We start from the raw sequence: 20,241 nt of genomic DNA, 5'->3' as shown, positions 1-20,241 counted from the left end.
TCAGTGGATTAATTGAAAGGAGTTAAAAAAAACTAAAGTTGTTTTATGAAATCTTGTTTATTTTGTTCAAGGTTTCACAGAATCAAAAAAGGCGGCTTCACCTTCAATACTTTTAGCGTAATAATGTAATGCCTTGTCCTTGTCTATGAGCCCTTTTGCGTAGAATTCATTCGTCATAACTTCTAATTTCTTATAGCCGTCGTAGGTTGGATCAAAGTTATAATTCACCCAGTCGGTATAAACTCCATACTGATGCTGTAAATGTACTATTTTATCAAACTACAAATCATTCTTTAACTCTGAAACAGTATAAAAGTAGTTATAGAAGGTTTCAAAAGTGGAACAGAAACTGTTTATTCTTCCAAAACATACAATTTTACTACCATATGTTCAGGGGTATTGGTGAATGGCTTCGTGGATATATAGAAAGAATTAAAAGAAAAAATGAAAACCAAAAAGTATTTTACATAATCAAGCTGTGTAGTAAAATTTAAAATTTTATTTTCATTTTTCATTATATTGAAACATGGTAAATGTAATTTAAATATACGTCTACATGCAATTTTAATAATTATTCATATTTTTGTCGTGTCTGTAAGCACTTGTCAAATTGTACATATTATCTATTTAATTATTTAAATAACAAACAATGCAGTTACCAAAATTACAAAGTATATTGTTTCACTATATATAAAACCTTTAAGAAGTACTTTTTTATAGTAATTTTCTTACGTTTTGTAAGTTTATTTGCTGCCCTATCCATGGCCATAGACGTAAACATGGAATTGCTGCTACAATTCCATAAATTGGGTGTTCATCTCTAGTTGCATTTACATGATTATCAATGTATTCCTGACATTCAGCCCCTACGACAATTGCTGGTGCATTTCGAATATGCCATTCTGTTAACAATTCATCACCACACCTAGAAATAGACGTGAATGATACAAAAAACAGTAGTTCTATATATTAAAAAAGATACTCAATTGCATGCCAACTCAATAACACAGTTTTACCAGAAAAACAAACGTACTGTTCTGACAATCAATACCCTAAATATATGCACATATTTAGTTTTCCGGATAATTTTCAATTATATTTCATAAAACCGTTAATAAAATATTAAATGTAAAACATATATCGAAATTCGAAAATGAACAGACAATAGCAAAACAAACTGAACAGACAGATAGTGGTTTTTTTCGAGGCTTTATTAACTAAATTATTTCGTTTGATGTGTTTGAGCTTTTGGTTTTGTGTATTTGCTAAGGGACATTCTGTTTAGAATTTACCTCGGAGTTCCGATTTTTTGTTATTTTACTTATTTTAGCATGCACTTTTATGAAGTGAAATACAACTCTTTTATTCTTATGTTGTATGTTCTTTCAAAAAATCTTATCAATAATACCAGGCTTTCTTTGCGCTTGTCGTCTACAAATCTCACTCAAAAAGACACTCAAATAAAAAAAGTTAAAAAGGACAAATAAATTACAAAGTTGAAGGTCAACGGTTAACAGTTTTTAAGATAAAAATGTTTTGTTACATGTAACATGAACTAAGCAGTATCTAGTAAATCATCATAAACTAGACAAACCAAACAAACATAACTTCAAGAATGAACGATTCCAGTTGTCAATTCTTAAATATCTTGTCATTAATTCATTTGTATGGTATAGTTTAAATACTTAATAATTTAGATACCGCTTATAGGATTTCACTTCATGTTCAAGTAACGATTTAAGCGAGCCATTACTCAGTTGATTTGCTGCCACTTGAAAGGATTTCGACATTTCTAAGCAGAAAATTGCATCTTGAAGCATGAATATACCTAAATATATATTAAAAAATAAGATTATTTATATATCTATATATAATAATTCTTTCTAAAACTTATAGAAAATTATTTACACTTCGAATACCACAGAGTATCGTTTTGTTTTGTTGTTTTCGCTTAGATATCTTGGATTTTGTGAAGTTGTCATCTTGCTGACATGAATTGTCATTGATATTGTTATATTTATAAATTTACTGTTTACAAATTTTTGAATTTTTGGAAATACTAAGGCTTTTCTACCTCAGGCATAGATTACCTTAGCTGGATTTTGGCAAAACTTTTAGGGATATTGGTCCTCATTGCTCTTCAACTTCGTACTTTATTTGGCCTTTTTAACTTTTTTGGATTCGAGCGTCACTGATGAGTCTTTTGTAGACGAAACGCGCGTCTGGCGTATATACAAAATTTAGTCCTGGTATCTATGATGAGTTTACTTATACATACACTTACATGTATGGCTCTTATCATACATATCCTTTAACATCAAACTTTAAAACACAAGTTCGATATGATAGACGGCCAGCACACACTTTAAATAAGTATGGACGTAAGAAAATATGACGGCCCCCATATACGCCGGAGCGTCACTGATGAGTCTTTTGTAGAATTTACACTGCAAAATTTCCAACCCGAGAAAATCATGCTTGGTAATCTATCACGTTAGATTTTGGCACCTGGTTTCTATAAAATGTAGATTCCAGTATGGTTCCTATAGAAATGTCTTTTGCATGGCACAATAAAAACTGCAAATACAACCATCGGCTGCTCGAGTACTGAATTATATGTATATTTTTCATTATTAGTCAAGGCTATATATAAAACACATTTACCAAATGATGTAGGATGCAAAGTTCCGTCTCGTACTCCTGTCACAAATGTCGAATTCATTGCCCATGTTCTAAAATTTTCCGTTTCGTGCCAGAGCCAATGACTAAGATTGTCTTTAAATAAAAAGAAAATATAAAATTTGGAATGAATAAACTTAATTAATTCTACAAAAATCATATAGTAATATGTTCTTTCTTGTAGTGTGTCTTTCCCCACTTCAATAAGGTTATCATACTTATATCATGTAGAATGAATATATTCCTATGTTAACTATTTACAACAAATTTCTTACAGAGGTATGTTTACAAAATAATTTTTGTTGTTGTTTTGTTTTTCTTACTAGTATATAAAATACAAGTAACCCAAAGCTTGAATGACATACAAACCGAGTTAAGAGCCAGTCTGTGATAAAACCATGCAAAATGGTCCAAATCCAAAATATTCCAATCAGACTGATATTTTGTATTTTAGATACCTTATATGTAATAACTATTTGTGCAAAATATTTTGAAAAAATATTCAGCCATTATTTGTGTATGCCGAACATTCGATAATTGTCTATTTCTGTACTGACAAATAGCCATTTCAAGCCTATTTTAGGGTATTTTGACCTGATTGTTTTTTGTTTTATAGAAAAAATACAACTAAATGATAACAAATATCTTAACTAACAACTTAAAATGAAAGGAAATTATGATAATTCAAAAAGTTGTGAGATTTCTCAATACCCCTACTTACAGGTTGAAATTGCATGGTTTTGAAAAAGTGCCGATTCAGCAAAATTTGTATATTTTCAAAGGCTTGAATCTTGTAAGATCGTGTTTTATTTTCAATAAAATGTAATATTTCATGAAGCTTATATATTTATCTACAAAATGCAAGAAAATGGTGCTCGGCAAATGATACCTTCTTACGAGAAAATAATAATTAAAGATAGGCGTGATGGCCATTTTGCCGATTTTTTTATTTTTTTATCTGTTTCATTAGAAACTTTTTAAAAGTATGTAATAGTCAAAATATAAGAAAAATAATGACTGAACTAATGTTTACTGGTTATATTAATTGAATAAATAAAGGCAACAGTAGTATACCGCTGTTCAAAACTCATAAATCCATGGACAAAAAACAAAATCGGGGTAACAAACCAAAACCGAGCGAAACGCATTAAATATAAGAGGAGAACAACGACACAACATCGAAACGCAACACACACAGAAACAGACCAATCATCAGACAAAACACCACGAGAATAACAAATGTAACATGAAAACCAAATACATGAATTTGGGATAGACAAGTACCGTGCCACGTCTTATCTCAATATCTCAAAAATAAGAGAAAACACAAACGACTCAACGTTAAAATGCAACACAAAGAGAAACGAACAATATATAACAATGACCATCTTCCTAACTTGGTACAGGACACTTTTAAAGGGGAATAAAAGTGGTGGGTTGAACCTGGTTTTAAGGCATGCCAAACCTCGCACTTTAATGGCAAAGTTAAATATAACATTGAAATGACAACATAATATTACAGGACTACAATACAAATAAATAGGAGAACATATAAACCAAGTTAAACTTAGTTTAAATTATAAAATATACTAAATGAGTTAAACTTAGTTTAAATTATAAAATATACTAAATGAGTAAACCCGGGAAAACCGCTTTTTTGCATTTTTTGTCCCTAAACTGAGCATTTTTACCATATGTTTGAAATCTTAACTTATTCAAAAGTAAATTACTTTAGTAACTTAAAATGGGCTGTTTTATTTACAATATTATGCACACTCATCAAGTAATATCATCATGAGTTCTTCATAATTTTAGCATTTTATAATAGTCTAGTTTTTAGACGCTTTTTTGTCTAATTTCAAAGTGGCCACAATTGAGTTCAGTCTTAAATTTTTAAAACATGTTGTATTTGATAATGATTCATAAAACTGTTTAACATATAAGAGAAAGAGACTCAACATAAATGCAACCCCTTGCAATTTAGACAAAAATACTATCATAAAAGTACTAAAAATTCTAAGCACGTCTCCTTCAGATGAAATCGGGGTATTTTCTTTTCTAAAATAGTATGAAAATGTAGACAAAATTGTACAAACTGCGCAGCCTTGTACATCCATGTTATCTATTTCCAGAAAAGAGGAAGATTTAATAGTTTTGTGAATTTCATAGAATTGTGCCTCTTACCTAGAAAAGTGCTATATTTTGTATATTGTGATAAAGCTTTATGTCAAATATAAAGAGACTACTCCTAGTAGTTCCTGATAAAACTGGAACTGAAATTTTGTGACGCTGACATGAACCAGTTAGTTATCCCTATGTAAATTCTGGGAGAACCGTGGACATAACAGTAATGTTAAGTTTCCTCCTAGAATGTAATCTCTAGCAATTTGAGGCTTGGGAATAAGACATGTAAAATACAGATGGCCTATTACTACCAGCTGAGACAAACACAAATATTTCAAATTGCAATAAAATTTATTTCATAACCACATGTAATAACCAGATACTCCGCATGGTGCAGCTTTATACGACCGCAGAGGTCGAACCCTGAACAGTTTGGGCAAGTATGGACACAACATTTAAGCTTGATATAGCTCTGAATTTGGATTGTGATTAAATAGTTGACACAACAGAATGAGTGTGGTCTAAGAACTTAAACTTAAAAACTTAAAAAAATTTAATTTGACATTTACCTATTATGGTCCAATATCTAAAATCTAAATACATGGTTAGATTCAGCATATCATAGAACCCCAAGAATTCAATTTTTGATGCAATCAAATAATGTTCAATTTTAGACCCCATTAGACTTCAGTGTGGACCAATTTGATAACCGGGCCCAAATATTAAAAATCTAAATACATGGTTAGATTCAGCATATTTGAAGAACCCCATTTATTCAATTTTGTTGAAATCAAACAAAGTTTAATTTTGGACCCCGATTTGGACCAACTTAAAAACTGGGCCCATAATCAAAAATCTTAGTACATTTTTAGATTCCCAACCTTTCTTTTATTGTCATAAATAAACCTTGTGTTTAAATTTCATAGATTTCTATTTACTTATACTAAAGTTATACTTATAGTGCGAAAACCAAATATCTTTGGATGACGACGACGATGACAACGGCAACGTCATACCAATATACGACCAAAATTTTTCATTTTTTGCGGTTGTATAAAAACAAATATACACAGATAAATGGTTAAACTGTTGAGCAGACATACAATTACCCGGCCACGTGCACTTGTATTTTTGTCCATCTGATGAGTTAAGCCTTTTTCAACTGATTTTTATAATTCGTTCTTATGTTTTACTGTTATACCACTGTCCTAGGTTAGGGGGAGGGTTGGGATCCCCCGCTAACATGTTTAACCCCGCTACATTATTTATGTATGTGCCTGTCCCAAGTCAGGAGCCTGTAATTCAGTGGTAGTCGTTTGTTTATGTGTAACATATTTGTTTTTCATTCATTTTTAATATACATAAGGCCTTTAGTTTTCTCATTTGAAGTGTTTTACATTGTCTTATCGGGGCCTTTTCTAGCTGACTATGCGGTATGAGCTTTGCTCATTGTTTAAGGTCGTACGGTGACCTTTAGTTGTTAATGTCTGTGTCATTTTGGTCTCTTGTGGACAGTTGTCTCATTGGCAATCATACCATATCTTCTTTTTTATATTGTCATTAAAATGGTAAGATTTTACTGTTTATATACATGTAATATTATGGTGGTCTATCATAAAGAAAAACGGGCAAAATGGTCTAAATACAAGTTTTTAGTCATGAATGAACATGATGAAGGTATTAGCAAAAAAAAGTAAAAGTTTGTTAGATCTGAAAAAATTTAACATAATAAAGTCATCAATATCTATTTTAACTAAATATTAAACAATTTTGCAGCATCAGAATTTTTTTGGATAAAAACAAGCATTCTGTGAGTAATACATGGCAATACATAGTCCCCAACCCGTTACAAATTCATTGTAATGGAACAAAATTTTAACTTGATCTATAATTTGTCATGGTGTAAACTACATAAAAATATCAAGACAAAATCTTCAAGCAAAACAAATAAAACTTGTTGAATTCTGACTATCTAAGTGAATTTCCTATGTCCAAAGACCACAACTCTGCACACAAATATCAGACTGGAACAAAACTGAATCACTAAATACCAAAGAAATTAAAGGAAAAACATTCAAAATGTCATTTTGTCTTAAAAAATGAGTTATTTCCGTTTGAACAGAAATTTTCTAATGAATAAGTATTTCATCAAAAATTTAATTCTAGAGAAAGGGCTTCAACTGAACAAAGAGAAAAGCTTAAAGCGTGAATAATGAATTTGACCTGTAACTTGTCATGATAAATCAATAAACCAAATATCAAATCAAAATCTACAAGCACAAAGTCTTGATTTGCCAAAATGACAGATAGACAGACTGACAGACAGACAAACCTAAGTCCACTTAGACGTTAGCCGTTAGGGAACTTAAAATCAAAATCTCAAAGTATCAACAAACAGGAAAGAGATGTTCTTTGGAGAGGGAACATTCAAGATAATTTTGGAAAAGCTTTCGATTTTTGAAGAAGTAGGGTCACCTCAAATGTCTTTCTTTTATTTTGATTTAATCTGAGATATAAATCAAAAACTTTTATATGGCACATTATATATGCACATATAAACTTTTTTCGTAGATGAAAAAAAATGGCCACATTTTTTACATACGCTCTAATAGACACAGATTTCGAATCTAGACACTCAATGAGTGATTGCCCCTATAATTGGTTGCATTCCAATCAAAAGTTTCAAAGAGGAAGATTTTTTGAAATACAAGTATGTTCACAACTCTGTTTCATATAACAAGCTTTTTAAAAGACTGTCATCAGTTGAAAGTATGTGAAAATCAGGTGCTCCGCAGAGCGCAGCTTTATAAACCGCAGTGGTTGAACAGTTGGGGAAAATTAAAGTTGGTCACAATGTTCAAGCTTGATGCTGTCTAAATTTGGATTGAGATTGCATTTTTTACAAAATAAAGGTTTTTGTTACAAAATAAATGTGGTCAAAGATCAACAAATCTATTGCACAATACTGTGCAATTGAAGATTTCTTCTTGAAAATTTTCAAAATTTGAAATTTGAAAAATTTAAAAAAAAAAAGAAATCCCTTAAAAAATTGTTTACAAATCCCCCCCCATTTATTGAAACCCCCTTTAAGGAATAACCCTTAAACACAATCCCATCCTTTCCTTTTAAGTATAGAACCTTGTAGTACAATTACAGAGAGATCCATATACTTAAACCCAAGTTATTGTTTGGAAACTAGAAACATGCTTCTTTTTGGCCCTTTTTGGCCCCTTATTCCTACATATTTTGGACAATTAATCCAAAACTAAATCCCAGCCTCCCCTTTGTTATATGGAGCGTTGTGGTACAATTTGAGAGAGATCCAGACAATTACACACAAGTAATTGTCTTGAAACTAGAAAAATGCTTGTTTTTGGCCCCTTTTTGGCCCCTTTTTTGGCCCTTAATTCCTAACTTTGAACCCAGGACCCATTTAAATGAATCCAAACCTTCTACGTGTGGTTTTAAACATTGTGATACAATATCAGAGCAATTGAAATACTTATACACAAGTTATTATCCTTAAACTATAAAATGCTTGTTTTGGGCCCCTTTTGTGGCCCTTAATTCCTAAACGGTTGGGACCATCATCCCCAAAATCGATCCAAACCTTCCTTTTGTGGTATTGAACCTTCTGAAAAAAAAAATCATTCTATACACTGAAACTAAAGTTATTGTCCGGAATATAAGACTACTCTGATCAGTTTTAGTTAAAATATTAAAGGGCAAAAACTATTACAATAATTGCATTTTATAGATATTTGGGAGCATTTTTTTACTAATTTCCCAATATTTGCCAGGCTAAATTTTTTTACTTGTCTTAGAACTGATATGCACCTTTGAAAAAATCCTAAAAGTTGAAAAAAATAAATATGATCTTGAGAGAAAACACCTACTGAGTACATGTACTACATGCAAGTTATCTAATACATCTGTTGCACGAACCTCTCTGGCAACCTGCCAAAAGGTAAAAAAAATGTCAAAATGCATTTTTTCTTTTTTTTTATAATGTTCTTTGCAAAATATAACAAGATAATGCTATATTTAAGAGATATATCAATTATCCAGACCTTTAAAAAGTACCTAAATATGGTGATTTTTTTGGCATTTTTTTTTTAATAATTCACAAATATGCAAATAAGGCTGTTAAATGAAAAATAGTGTGAGTTTACAAAATTTTTTTTTATCTTAACTCCTAAATACCCAAAGATTTTGGAAATATATATAATGTTGCCCAGTTATAACTACCAATTTGGACGAAATTTGAGATTTTGCATGGTTTTATGGCAGACTGGCTCTTAACACGCAAAGACTACCGTATGTTGCGAGACTTTATATAATATATACTTGATGCTTTTGCAGTATTTAATGATATATATTTGAATATTTAATTTAATTGTTGAATCTTTTTTAAAAGTTATAAATTACTTACGGGAACATTCATGCCCTGTAACAATAAGACATTTGGTATGTAGAACAAGACTGTTATTTATCATGTACATAAAGATATACAAAAGCATGTTGTAGTGTTGACAAAATAATATCATTATCAAAAAGATGCGGAAAATACCTCAGGGACATCTGAACGTAAAACATATAACACTACGACGAATATGATAAAAGAAAACAATCAATCACAAAAGTACTGAACTCCGAGAAAATTCAAAACCTAAAAGTCCCTAATCAAATGGCAAAATGAAAAGCTCAAAAACATCAAACGAATGCATAACTACTGTCATATTTCTGACTTGGTAAAGACACAACTTGTTACTGCCATGACTATTCCGCAGAACATATCAAATCTCTATAGCAGAAAAAGAACTGAACGACAATCAATTAAACACATAATATGCAGGATGCTTAAATTTGATCGCTATGAAACTTACAAAACCCAGAGGACACTGTCTTTCGTAAAAATAGCATGCGTGTTCTACTGGAAGCATTCATGCATAATTCATGTGAAACTCCGGATATAAATGACATATCGCTACAAACTATGCGACAAAATGAGCATTGCTGTGTCTTGATAAAAGGTGCACTGAATCCAAAGCAAACATTTTTCTTACCTTCGTGCATCAACAAGTACAAATATAGACGGTAAAACTGTACAAGTGATTATTTAACCTAAACAATAAAGACCTTCGTTTCAGATAATCCTTTGAATCAAATGTTGACCGCATATCCATAGTTTTGACATTTTTACCTATTATGTCTATTTGTTTTGTTCACACTTTGTTGTCAATATAAAGTATTTTATGCGACTGCCAGGGGTTTAGCGTGCTATAAAACCAGGTGTAACCCACCATTCACGTAAAAGTGATGAAATATTCAGTGTCAGTGTAATAATTCTTTTATGATTTGTATATTAGGGAAAACGTTCATAGTATTGGTCGAGAGGGCTTTCAATAGTTGATCTTGGCGGAGTTTTTTTTATGTTTTGATAGACGACATTGTCCGAACTAATTTTTGTAACCAATGTAAACAAGATGGCGCCAATAATAACACAAACCGGCTAGATATTAAAAATATTTATGTTTACTTGTCGTTGGTCCCTCAATTTAATTATAAACATTAAACATTCACCAAAATATATATTCATCCACTAGGCCAATCCAGTGACAAAATTTCTGTGAGGTTACTAAATTTTATTTTTCCAATCTGAAAGAATCATGTGGACTAAACGTATTTTTAAAGGAATTTATTGTTGTATAAAATGGACCTAGTCACTAATAAACGCATCATAAAAGTCCCAAGGACTTTTATTAGTTTCTGAGTAATTCCACCTTCACACATAATTCGAATTCAACACGTTTAATGTCCGAACGTAAATTCTAATACGATTTACAATGCGCGTCAAATTCGCTTTAACGTCCGAACAACGTTAACTTTTAATTCGCATTATTAATAAATTAATAATATTACAATTTAAAATATTTTCACAACACAGTGTCATGCGAACTAAAGTTAATTAACTGTTTCGTATTTACGAAAACGCACTTCTGATGTGAATTGGATAATGCAAATTAGCCTAATCGAATCCAATTCGAATTAAAAAAAGAAGAGTATATGAACTCGAATTGAATAATAGTGTGTACGAGGCATCAGTCTCAGCTCCTGAGATCTGGATTAGTTATTATCTATCATTCACTTTTTGTGTATGAGTGACACAATTAAACTTATTGATAAATTATAAACATACCTGTTCCAGTTGGCTTCGGGATTCTTTTTCCAAAACCTGAAGAAAAAGTTTTATTATATGTTTCGAAAATTGATGACAAAGTAGGTCTTTTTTTATCATTTTGAGATATAAAAAGTGATAAATGTGGATGTTTTAGAAATATAACCTCTGCAAGAATTTACATTAGAAAAATATATTTCATACAAAGTTAACCGTTTTAAGGGTTTATTCCTCAAAATGTTCTAATGTATGCGATAGATAAGTTATTGAATGTTGAAAATTGTTCTTCTTCAATGATTGATTGTCTTTATTTGATGCTAGTTTATAGTTTGAAGCAAAGAATAAATGTTTCAAAAGTTTTTTTCTTGAGATGTACAGAAACATTTCGTTCCTTTAATTGCATAAGTTGTTGATGTCTTTTGTCATATTGTCCAATGTTAATATGTGGGTTTTTTTCTAAGGCAATTTATTTTTAATATTAAATCATTGTTATAAAATTTTTGTGCTAAAACAAGTTCATATTCTAAAATTGAGATTTTATTAAGTATTGTTTGTAATAAAGGTGAGCAGAAAGTGTAGGTCATTACACAAGATTATCTTCAATCAAAAAAATATTAACATGGAGCTTGACATTTATCAATTATAAACAAAGTCTTCGATTGTTCAATTCTTAGTACAAAAAGACCACAGCTGGTTATATCATTTTCTTCGAAATGCCCGCCCGTTACATTAAATAACATCTAGAATATTTCTAATTTGTATTCAACAAGAACAACTTCCATATATTTTTTTAATTGATGTATTGCAAATCAATTTCATAAATTTTCGATTGATATTTTTATAAATCAAAATGTGCAATCCAGTTAAAGTATCGAATAGAACAAAGGAAACAGATAGCAACCGCCCAAAGAAAACAAAATGGACGATATAACCGAAATATTCGATCTACAAAATATTAAGTCAACATTAGTAGGAAACACTGATCAGATCGATACAAAAACGGTGATGATTGCAATACTGAATACTTTACTTCATCTTAACGAGAAAATCGAAGTAATCGAAACAGATGTAAAGAAAATAGAAGACATCAACACAAAAATGTTATCGGTAATAGCAAGAGTATCGGAACACGAAGAGCTGTTAAATAACATCCAAATCAACAGCAAAGTAGTAGAGGAAAGTGTAGAAAGTATAGGGAAAATAATCAATACTGTGCTGAACCATTGTGACAGAAATACAGACTCGATTGAGAACATTGAAGAAAGAATCCTGGCTATAGAAAACGGAGGCAAATCAGAACAAAAAGAAACAATCAAACAAATGCAAGACACGATCACGGATTTGAAATGCAGAAGCATGAAAAATAATTTAATCTTTTCCGGGCTAGATTTCCAACAAAATGAAATATGTGATGCAAAAATTCAAAACTTCTTAGAAGCGGAACTAGGCATAAACTACCGCGTATCATTTGGAAATGTTCACCGCTTCGGCAAACCAGGCCTAAATGGAGTCCGCCCTATAGTGACACGCTTTATTTATCGAAGAGAAATGGAACACGTCCTCAGCCGAACTTATAAGTTAAAAGGCAAAAAATTTGGTATTAGCGAACAGTTCCCACCAGAAATTGAAAATAAAAGAAAAGATCTCTACCCAATTATGAAAAAGGCAAAAAGTGAGGGCAAAAAAGTGAAGCTTGTCCGAGACAAGCTTTATATAAATGGAAAACTATACTATAACACAACAGCCCCCAACGACCAAACAAAAGAATATAGGGATGTTCTTCTGAGCAAACACCCTCCTCGAACAATTACTGGATCCCCGCCAATACCACCACGTCGATTTAAACGCTCGAGAAATGACTCTGTCGAAGATGAAAACGAGGAAATTACTTTGTCAACCCATATGTAGGATGAATCGAGAGAATCCTTGAATGAGGAAGTCCATATAGGAAATGAGCAGAACATTTTAGATATACTGTGTATTAACTGTTGTGGTCTAAAATCAAGAATCAATTATCCCGAATTTAGTGAACTAATTTACAAAAATGACATTGCTTGCTTTGTAGAAACTAAAACTGATGATTTGGATGACATTCGGCTTAAAGGGTATAAATTTATTTTGAAAAATAGGAAAAAAGTAAGTAGAATAAAGTCCGGGGTATAGCTCTGTGTTTTAAAGAACACCTTCATGAAAATATTGAGAATTTGTTTTGTGGTGTAAAATATCAAAAATTATATGTTCTAACCAAGATGTTATACTAGGTATTATCTATATACCACCGGAATACACATCATACTCTTCGTCAAGTGCTCTCGATGAAATTGAAAACGAATATTTAGATCTCTCAAGCAAATTTGAAAAAGTATTTTTTATCGGTGACTTTAACGCGAGAACAGCAGAAGACAGAGATTTTATTTATGTTAATGAAAATGAAATATGTACTTATGATGAGGGTGTGACTGTAAACATGGTGTGTGAATAAAACGAAGAAACTTGACCCGGAAAAGGAATAATAAAGACAAATGCAAAAACCGTTTTGGGAATCAGTTATTAGATTTATGTAAAGGTAATAATCTTTTTATCATGAATGGCAGAACAACAAAAGATAGGGAAGGTAAATTAACATGTCGAAATGCTAGCGTAGTCGATTATTGCATCAGTAATGTATCTTTTTTACAAAATTTTTTAAACTTTGAAATTTTAGATTTTTCCCGTTTATATTCCGACGTTCATTCCCCTTTACTGCTATCAATTAAGTGCTTAATTTTAGATAAGACATGATGGCATTGATAATGGCAAAGATGAGAAAATAAAGAAATGGGACCCTTCAAAATCATTGCTTTTCCAAGAAAATATTGATACTGAAATGATAGCTATCTTAACGAAAGAAATTGAAGACACTAAGAACTTGACCCTATTAAGTATAAACTCAATGGTACATAAAATAGGAAATAGTCTATTAGATTCGGCTAAAAAGAATTTTGGCACTAAAAAAACTGTTTCTAAAGCTAGTATTATTACAAAATCGCAACGAGGCACGCAAAACAAACCTTGGTTTCATTTAGATTGCTCAAAGGCAAGACAACAATTTCGGAAATTTAAACGCAGAAAAAATCTGTCTACACATTACTGTAACCTCGCAAAAGCAAGCGAAAAGCAATATAAAAAAGTAATGAATAAAGAGCAAAAGAAAAACAGGAAAGAAATCAGAAATAAAATGAATTCACTGAAAACTAATGATACGAAAGAATACTGGAAAATTTTGAATAACCGTGATGGCACAGTACAACCAAAAATAGATTTTGAAAATTTACTTACATTTTTTAAAGAACTAAATACAGCCAAAGACAATATAAACGATACAAAAGACACTTCTCAAGCTCATTGCGATTTCGATAATAACATCAATGAAAGCCTTAATGTGCCGATAACTGAAGATGAAATTTTAAAGTGCGTAAAAAAGCTGAAAAACAACAAAGCCTGTTCAGATGATAAAATTATCAACGAATACATAAAATCTACGCTTGGTCAGTATATGGAACTTTATGTCAAATTGTTCAATCTTATCTTTGAATCGGGGACAATTCCTGAATCATGGGTAATTGGGACCATTAAACCATTTTACAAAAATAAAGGTGATAAATACAACCCTAAAAATTATCGCCCGATTACAATTGTTAGCTGTTTTGGAAAACTATTTACTTCAATCTTAAATGCAAGACTAATAAAATTTTCGGAAGAAATAAGAAAAAGAAGCTCTTTTGTGCATTTGTTGATTTTGAGAAGGCATTTGACACTGTTGCTCTGTGGTATAAAATGCTTTCAAGTAATATAAGTGGCAAAATGTACAACATTATCTTTAATATGTCTCAAAATATCAAATCATGTTTAATATATAATGGTAAAAAATCTGATTTTGTCCCATGCGAAAATGGTGTTCGACAGGGTGAAATTCTATCACCCTTTTTATTTTCACTTTTTTTAAATGACTTAGAAGATTTTCTATGCCAAGAAAATGTGATTGGTCTACAAACAGTAAGCAAAGACATTGAAACAAAGTTAGATATTTATTTAAATTTATTTGCTATTATAATACTTTATGCTGATGACACGATCATACTTGCCGAAACGGCGACTGATCTCCAGGCCTCCTTAGATAAATTCAATACGTATTGTAACATATGGGGACTCAAGGTGAACGTTGAAAAAACAAAGATAGTAGTTTTTACAAAGGGAAGATTACAAAAGAATTTAATGTTTAAATACAATAACTCAAATATCGATATTGTTAAAGATTTTAATTATTTAGGGGTATATTTTTCAAGAACTGGGAGTTTTAAAACGGGCAAACTTCATTTGGCAGAAAAGGCTACTAACGCAATGTACGATGTCTTACGAAAAGGAAGAAAACATAACCTTTCTATTAGCTGTCAACTTGATCTTTTTGACAAACTTGTTAAACCAATTCTTTTATATGGCTGTGAAATATGGGGATATGAAAATATTGATATTCTGGAAAAAGTTTATTTAAAATTTTGTAAACTCCTTTTCCATTTAAAACCTACTACACCTAACTATGTTATATATGGGGAACTCGGTCGATACCCTCTTAATATTGATATAAAAATCAGAATGATATCATATTGGATAAGAATATTAAAAGGCAAACAAGAAAAACTATGCTTCATTGTGTTTAAATTACTGCTGAAATTAGAAAATGATTCCACTTTAAGATCTTCATGGCTAAATTATATTTCCAACATTTTTAATGAATGTGGTCTCTCCTACATATGGAGTTATCAAAATTTTTACAATTATGATTGGCTAAAACATACGATTAGAACTAGTCTCCAAGACCAATTTATTCAAACTTGGAGTTCAAATATTAATAACAGTCCTAAAACGGTTAACTATTGCATTTATAAAGAAAGTTTTGCCTTCGAGAACTATATAAACAAGCTAGACGATAAAGACGTTTTCACTCTTTGTAGATTTAGAACCGTAAATCACAAGCTCCCAATAGAATCTGGTAGATGGAAAAACATACCCAGAGAAAATCGAACTTGTAACTTATGTAATAGTAATGAAATTGGAGATGAATTTCACTATATTTTAGAATGTACATATTTTTCCGAAGAAAGAAAAGAATGTATAGATGAAAAATTCTGTACCAACATTAATACTCTAAAGTTTAAAGCAGTTATGAATTTTTCAAAACAATCAAAACTTAAAAAGCTGTGTAAGTTCATTAGAATCATTAATACAAAAATGGATTCTCTCTGATAAAATGGAATCCTCCAAACCTATGCATTCTTTTCTTCTCTATTTGCTGTAACCTCACCATGTTTTATAGTAATATTATGTATGTCTATGTATTTCTGTATACCATTGTATCAACATAGGTTCTTCAGAATAAATATATATATATATAGAAAATGATAAAACATACCTTGCGATATATGGTTGTTTCCCGAAGTTTTTGAACTAAAATGCAAACATTCGGGTGTTCTTGCTGTACTTTGGACTGAAATTTAAAAGTAAGGAATTTTCTAAACACAAAGTCTTGAACTTTAATTTATTTATTATTTGTGCATAATTCGCTAATGTAGCACCACAATTAATTGTACGAAGTGTTGGGTTTTTAATTATTTTACTAATAGTAAAAAAACTTTAATTGAAGAGTTTCAAATTTCATAAATTTTGCAGGTAATATCAAATTTATCTTACAAATCAATTTTTAAATTTGATTTTTGTTTTACCTGATTGACATATTCCAATGGAAACAAAACCTAAGATAAACAGGACAATACACATTCCATTCATTTCTAATAGTGAGACTGTCTGCTGCAGTTTTAATCATTGTCATTATGACATGCCCTTATATATGGCATTATTCTGAGACCTATTGTTTGATAGTATTATAGGTTATCATATTTTGTCCAAAATTAACTAAGAACTTTATTCCGTCTGGTAAATGTATGTCAAGGTATATTTCTAAACATGTATTGTGATTAACTATCATTTCGTTGATAAATATAAATTTCTTCAATCCGAATTATACAATTTTTGTTTTAATAATTGTTTTTTTTTTTTACCTAAAGGGAAACCAAATGGTTTAAATAACAAACCATTCACAAAACTCTAAAAAGTGTTGAAGTAACATTTAAATTCTTTAAAAGCAACGAGAGACCAGCTGTATTTATAGTATTATCAAAATACTTATATTTAGTAGAACCTTATGCTTTTACTTATAGTTGAACGTTACAGTGAAAAGTAAACGGATTTGATAACTAAATCAATTTGAAAATAACCACAATAAAAATAAAATTACTACGATATAGACTGCTTTTATAAATGCATTGTATGTATATATAATTTTATATAACCAAAACCTTAAATGGGGTCTTACAAAAACACAAGTTCTTTTATTAGACGACACATTTGTTGATTAACTTTTGAGATATTTCTTGTTAAAGGGGAGATAACTTATAAACATCCGATGATTAGGTTTATCAATGAACAGTATGGTGTTTTCTCTTCAAGTAATGCAAAATAAAAAAAAAATTAAACGAGTAAAAATTATGTGAAGAATTTGAAGTGTCTTGTATGAATTTCAATTCAATTCCAAAAATTATTAAATGTATGATTTCTTGTTCAAACGAAAACACTGTGTTTAAATACTGGATCTCTGTAACTATATAAACTCTTACATAGGGAGTGTGGAACGCATAGTCATGGATTTTCTTCAAACTTCACACATTTACTAGTCTTGATGAAACAAACAAAAAATCGGAAAATTTTTGGTTGCTAAGCACATCGGTTGCAATAGCAACCAATGACCGGTTTTATCTCTTCTGGATATCTATGACCTTAAGCGCAAAAAGGCTAATTTTCAACATAATTTTTCAAAATAAATGATTATGAAAAAGAACGATTTTTTTATGATTTTATTAAATATATGCATTTTATTAATGTTATTTAATAACTGATATTTTCATATTTATGTGGTTTACATTAGGTAAAAAATACCCTTTTGAGGTCATTTTTTAATGCTCACAAATTTTTTTTGCGGACACTTGAGTTAGAGTCAACCATGAATTCATAAAAACCATAGTCTTATCTTATCAATGATGTAAAAAGTAATGGGGAAGTATGCCTCATGTTTTTGTTACCATGGATACAAAATGCCTAGTTTTCATTTTTTCAACAAAAAAAAATTTGAAAACTTATTCTGCAGTCAGAACAAATAAATTAATATCAAATTTGTAGAAATTATTGTAATCATTAAAACTTTTAACATATTCATATATAATGGTACTATAGTTTGAACTGTGTTGCTATGGAAACAATTTTATAATGTTACACAAGTTTAAAACAATTTTGAAAAAGTGTCAGATTCTGAAATTTGCACAAAAGTAGGAAAACTAAAACGCTTATTAAGTTCACTGTATACACACATGTGTATATATAAATGAGTTTGCTAGTATAGTATATTCATAATGGTGTAATCACTTGAGGATTATGAATAAATTTCAGTCTGTTCGCATGATCATGAAAAATATACAAGAAAAACAATTTAATTACTCATTCTAGAAAAAACAAATACAATCATTTAAAAAAATAATATATATTCAATTGTGCAATATTTGCCATTGAATTCGTTGTCATGAAAAATGCTGTCCATTTTGAAAATTATTCATGAGTGCTGATTTTTGCAAATTCGTTTTAATGAACCTCGATACATAAATCAATGAATATATACTATTTTGTTTACATAATTCAGGTCTTCTGAGAATTATCAATAGTAATATTCCAGGCATTATTAGTGATAGTGTTGCAATAAAAACAACAAATTATATGCATAAACTTAGAAAACACTTAAATAGACTAAAGCTCTCATACAAAAAACTCTCTTCTGTAAGTTTTCAATTGTTTCAAAGAACAAGGATTTTTACAAGTTAGTTCCTTAAACTATAATTATTTGAATGCTCTAGTGAAGTCGGAAAAAAGAAAGATTTCAGAAAGGTTCTGCAATAGGTGTACTAGGCTTGGATGAAGGCGGAAAATTTGAAATATCACTTAAAATGGGGATCAATTAGACAAGGACAGAAATTTCAACTGGTCAACAAGGGAGCCCCTAAAAGAATTAACGCAATGGTTCTTTAGCAAACTAATGGCGCAACCAGCCATGGTGGGTACAGTCGGCCGCTAACTCAGTGGTCCCTGCTATCCATCCGGCATATTTCTTGTTTGCTGTTCTGGCCGGAAGGAATTTTCGAGATTTTCCAAAATGTTTTATTTCCCTACATGGACCTGCGGAAAATCTATCAGCGGATGGCCTCGGGTCTTATGACGAGTAGTAGGGGGATATAACATCCAGACAATTTTCATATACGAGGTGCCACTGACTGCATCAGGAGAGGGCCCGCTATATACATGCTTCAGTGATTCCAGGTGTAATCAACCAAATGTTTTAAATGAAAGGAAAGGGGTATGTCCTCAGGGCCCCCTGGATCCGACTTAGGTAGCACTATCTTAACATTAGTAAAAGGCATTGGATTATTGAAATTTGAGAAAATAACGATTATCTTTATGGATTTTTAGCAGCAAATAAAAATATTGACAATATGATAACTTTACACAGGGTAACTTTAATAGAATTATATACATGTACATATAATTTGATTTTCACTGAAAGCCCATTACAGAAAGATGTTTCTCAAAATAAGTATACTGTCTTTCTTTTAACAAACAAAAATAAGATTTTACTATGAAACAGGACTCAATGTTTATAACATATTATACATGTGACTTTTTGTCTGTGACTTTCTGTCCTACTAGTCCGGCGGCTACAAGCATATTTCAGACGAATTGTGCACATCCTGTTACAAGCATGAAATTTGGCATAGACCTTCCTCAACTATTACTCTTTTATTTCAGATAGGGAGGCATTTGAAAAAAATGTCTCACTTCCGGTAAAATCCAAAATGGCGGACGTCATACTTAAATCAGCCCAATATCGAAGGCTAGCGTGTAAAAATGTGTTATTATCATGCTACTATCATAATATTTGGTACAGACCTTTGTTTTTTACTACTTTTGGATAAATTAAATAGATTAGATGTCTTCAGAAACCCCACTTTCGGTTAAAATCCAATATGGCTGACATTGTACTTAAATAAGCTTATTTTTTAGGGAGGGTAACTGAAATGTGTTTTAACGTATTGCTACTATTATTACATTGTGTATGAACCTTTATT

General features: G+C 30.7%; 1 protein-coding gene across 1 annotated transcript; it reads right to left on the bottom strand.

Moving 5' to 3' along the window:
• Positions 1-38: 38 nt before the first annotated feature.
• On the bottom strand, positions 39-16,879 carry LOC143063349 (thiamine biosynthesis multifunctional protein ThiED-like). Its single transcript, XM_076235454.1, has 8 exons — positions 16,741-16,879; positions 16,431-16,505; positions 11,003-11,038; positions 9,236-9,250; positions 2,665-2,775; positions 1,702-1,828; positions 733-925; positions 39-255 (listed from the first exon to the last, which is right to left on the bottom strand). The coding sequence occupies exons 1-8, from the start codon at positions 16,802-16,804 to the stop codon at positions 67-69; spliced, it is 810 nt and encodes a 269-aa protein (XP_076091569.1). The 5' UTR covers positions 16,805-16,879; the 3' UTR covers positions 39-66.
• Positions 16,880-20,241: the final 3,362 nt, after the last annotated feature.

Source organism: Mytilus galloprovincialis, chromosome 2, assembly GCF_965363235.1.
Source record: "Mytilus galloprovincialis chromosome 2, xbMytGall1.hap1.1, whole genome shotgun sequence".
Classification (NCBI taxonomy): domain Eukaryota; kingdom Metazoa; phylum Mollusca; class Bivalvia; order Mytilida; family Mytilidae; genus Mytilus; species Mytilus galloprovincialis.
Note: the sequence above shows the minus strand (reverse complement) of the source record. Positions and strands in the feature narration are given on the sequence as shown.

Coding starts and splice junctions, on each gene's coding strand:
- LOC143063349 (XM_076235454.1), bottom strand. CDS start 16,804: ATGAATGGAATGTGTATTGTCCTGTTTATCTTAGGTTTTGTTTCCATT. Junction 11,039..16,430: donor AAACAACCATATATCGCAAG/GTATGTTTTATC, acceptor CTTTTTCTTCAG/GTTTTGGAAAAAGAATCCCG. Junction 1,829..2,664: donor TTTGCATCCTACATCATTTG/GTAAATGTGTTT, acceptor ATATATATTTAG/GTATATTCATGCTTCAAGAT.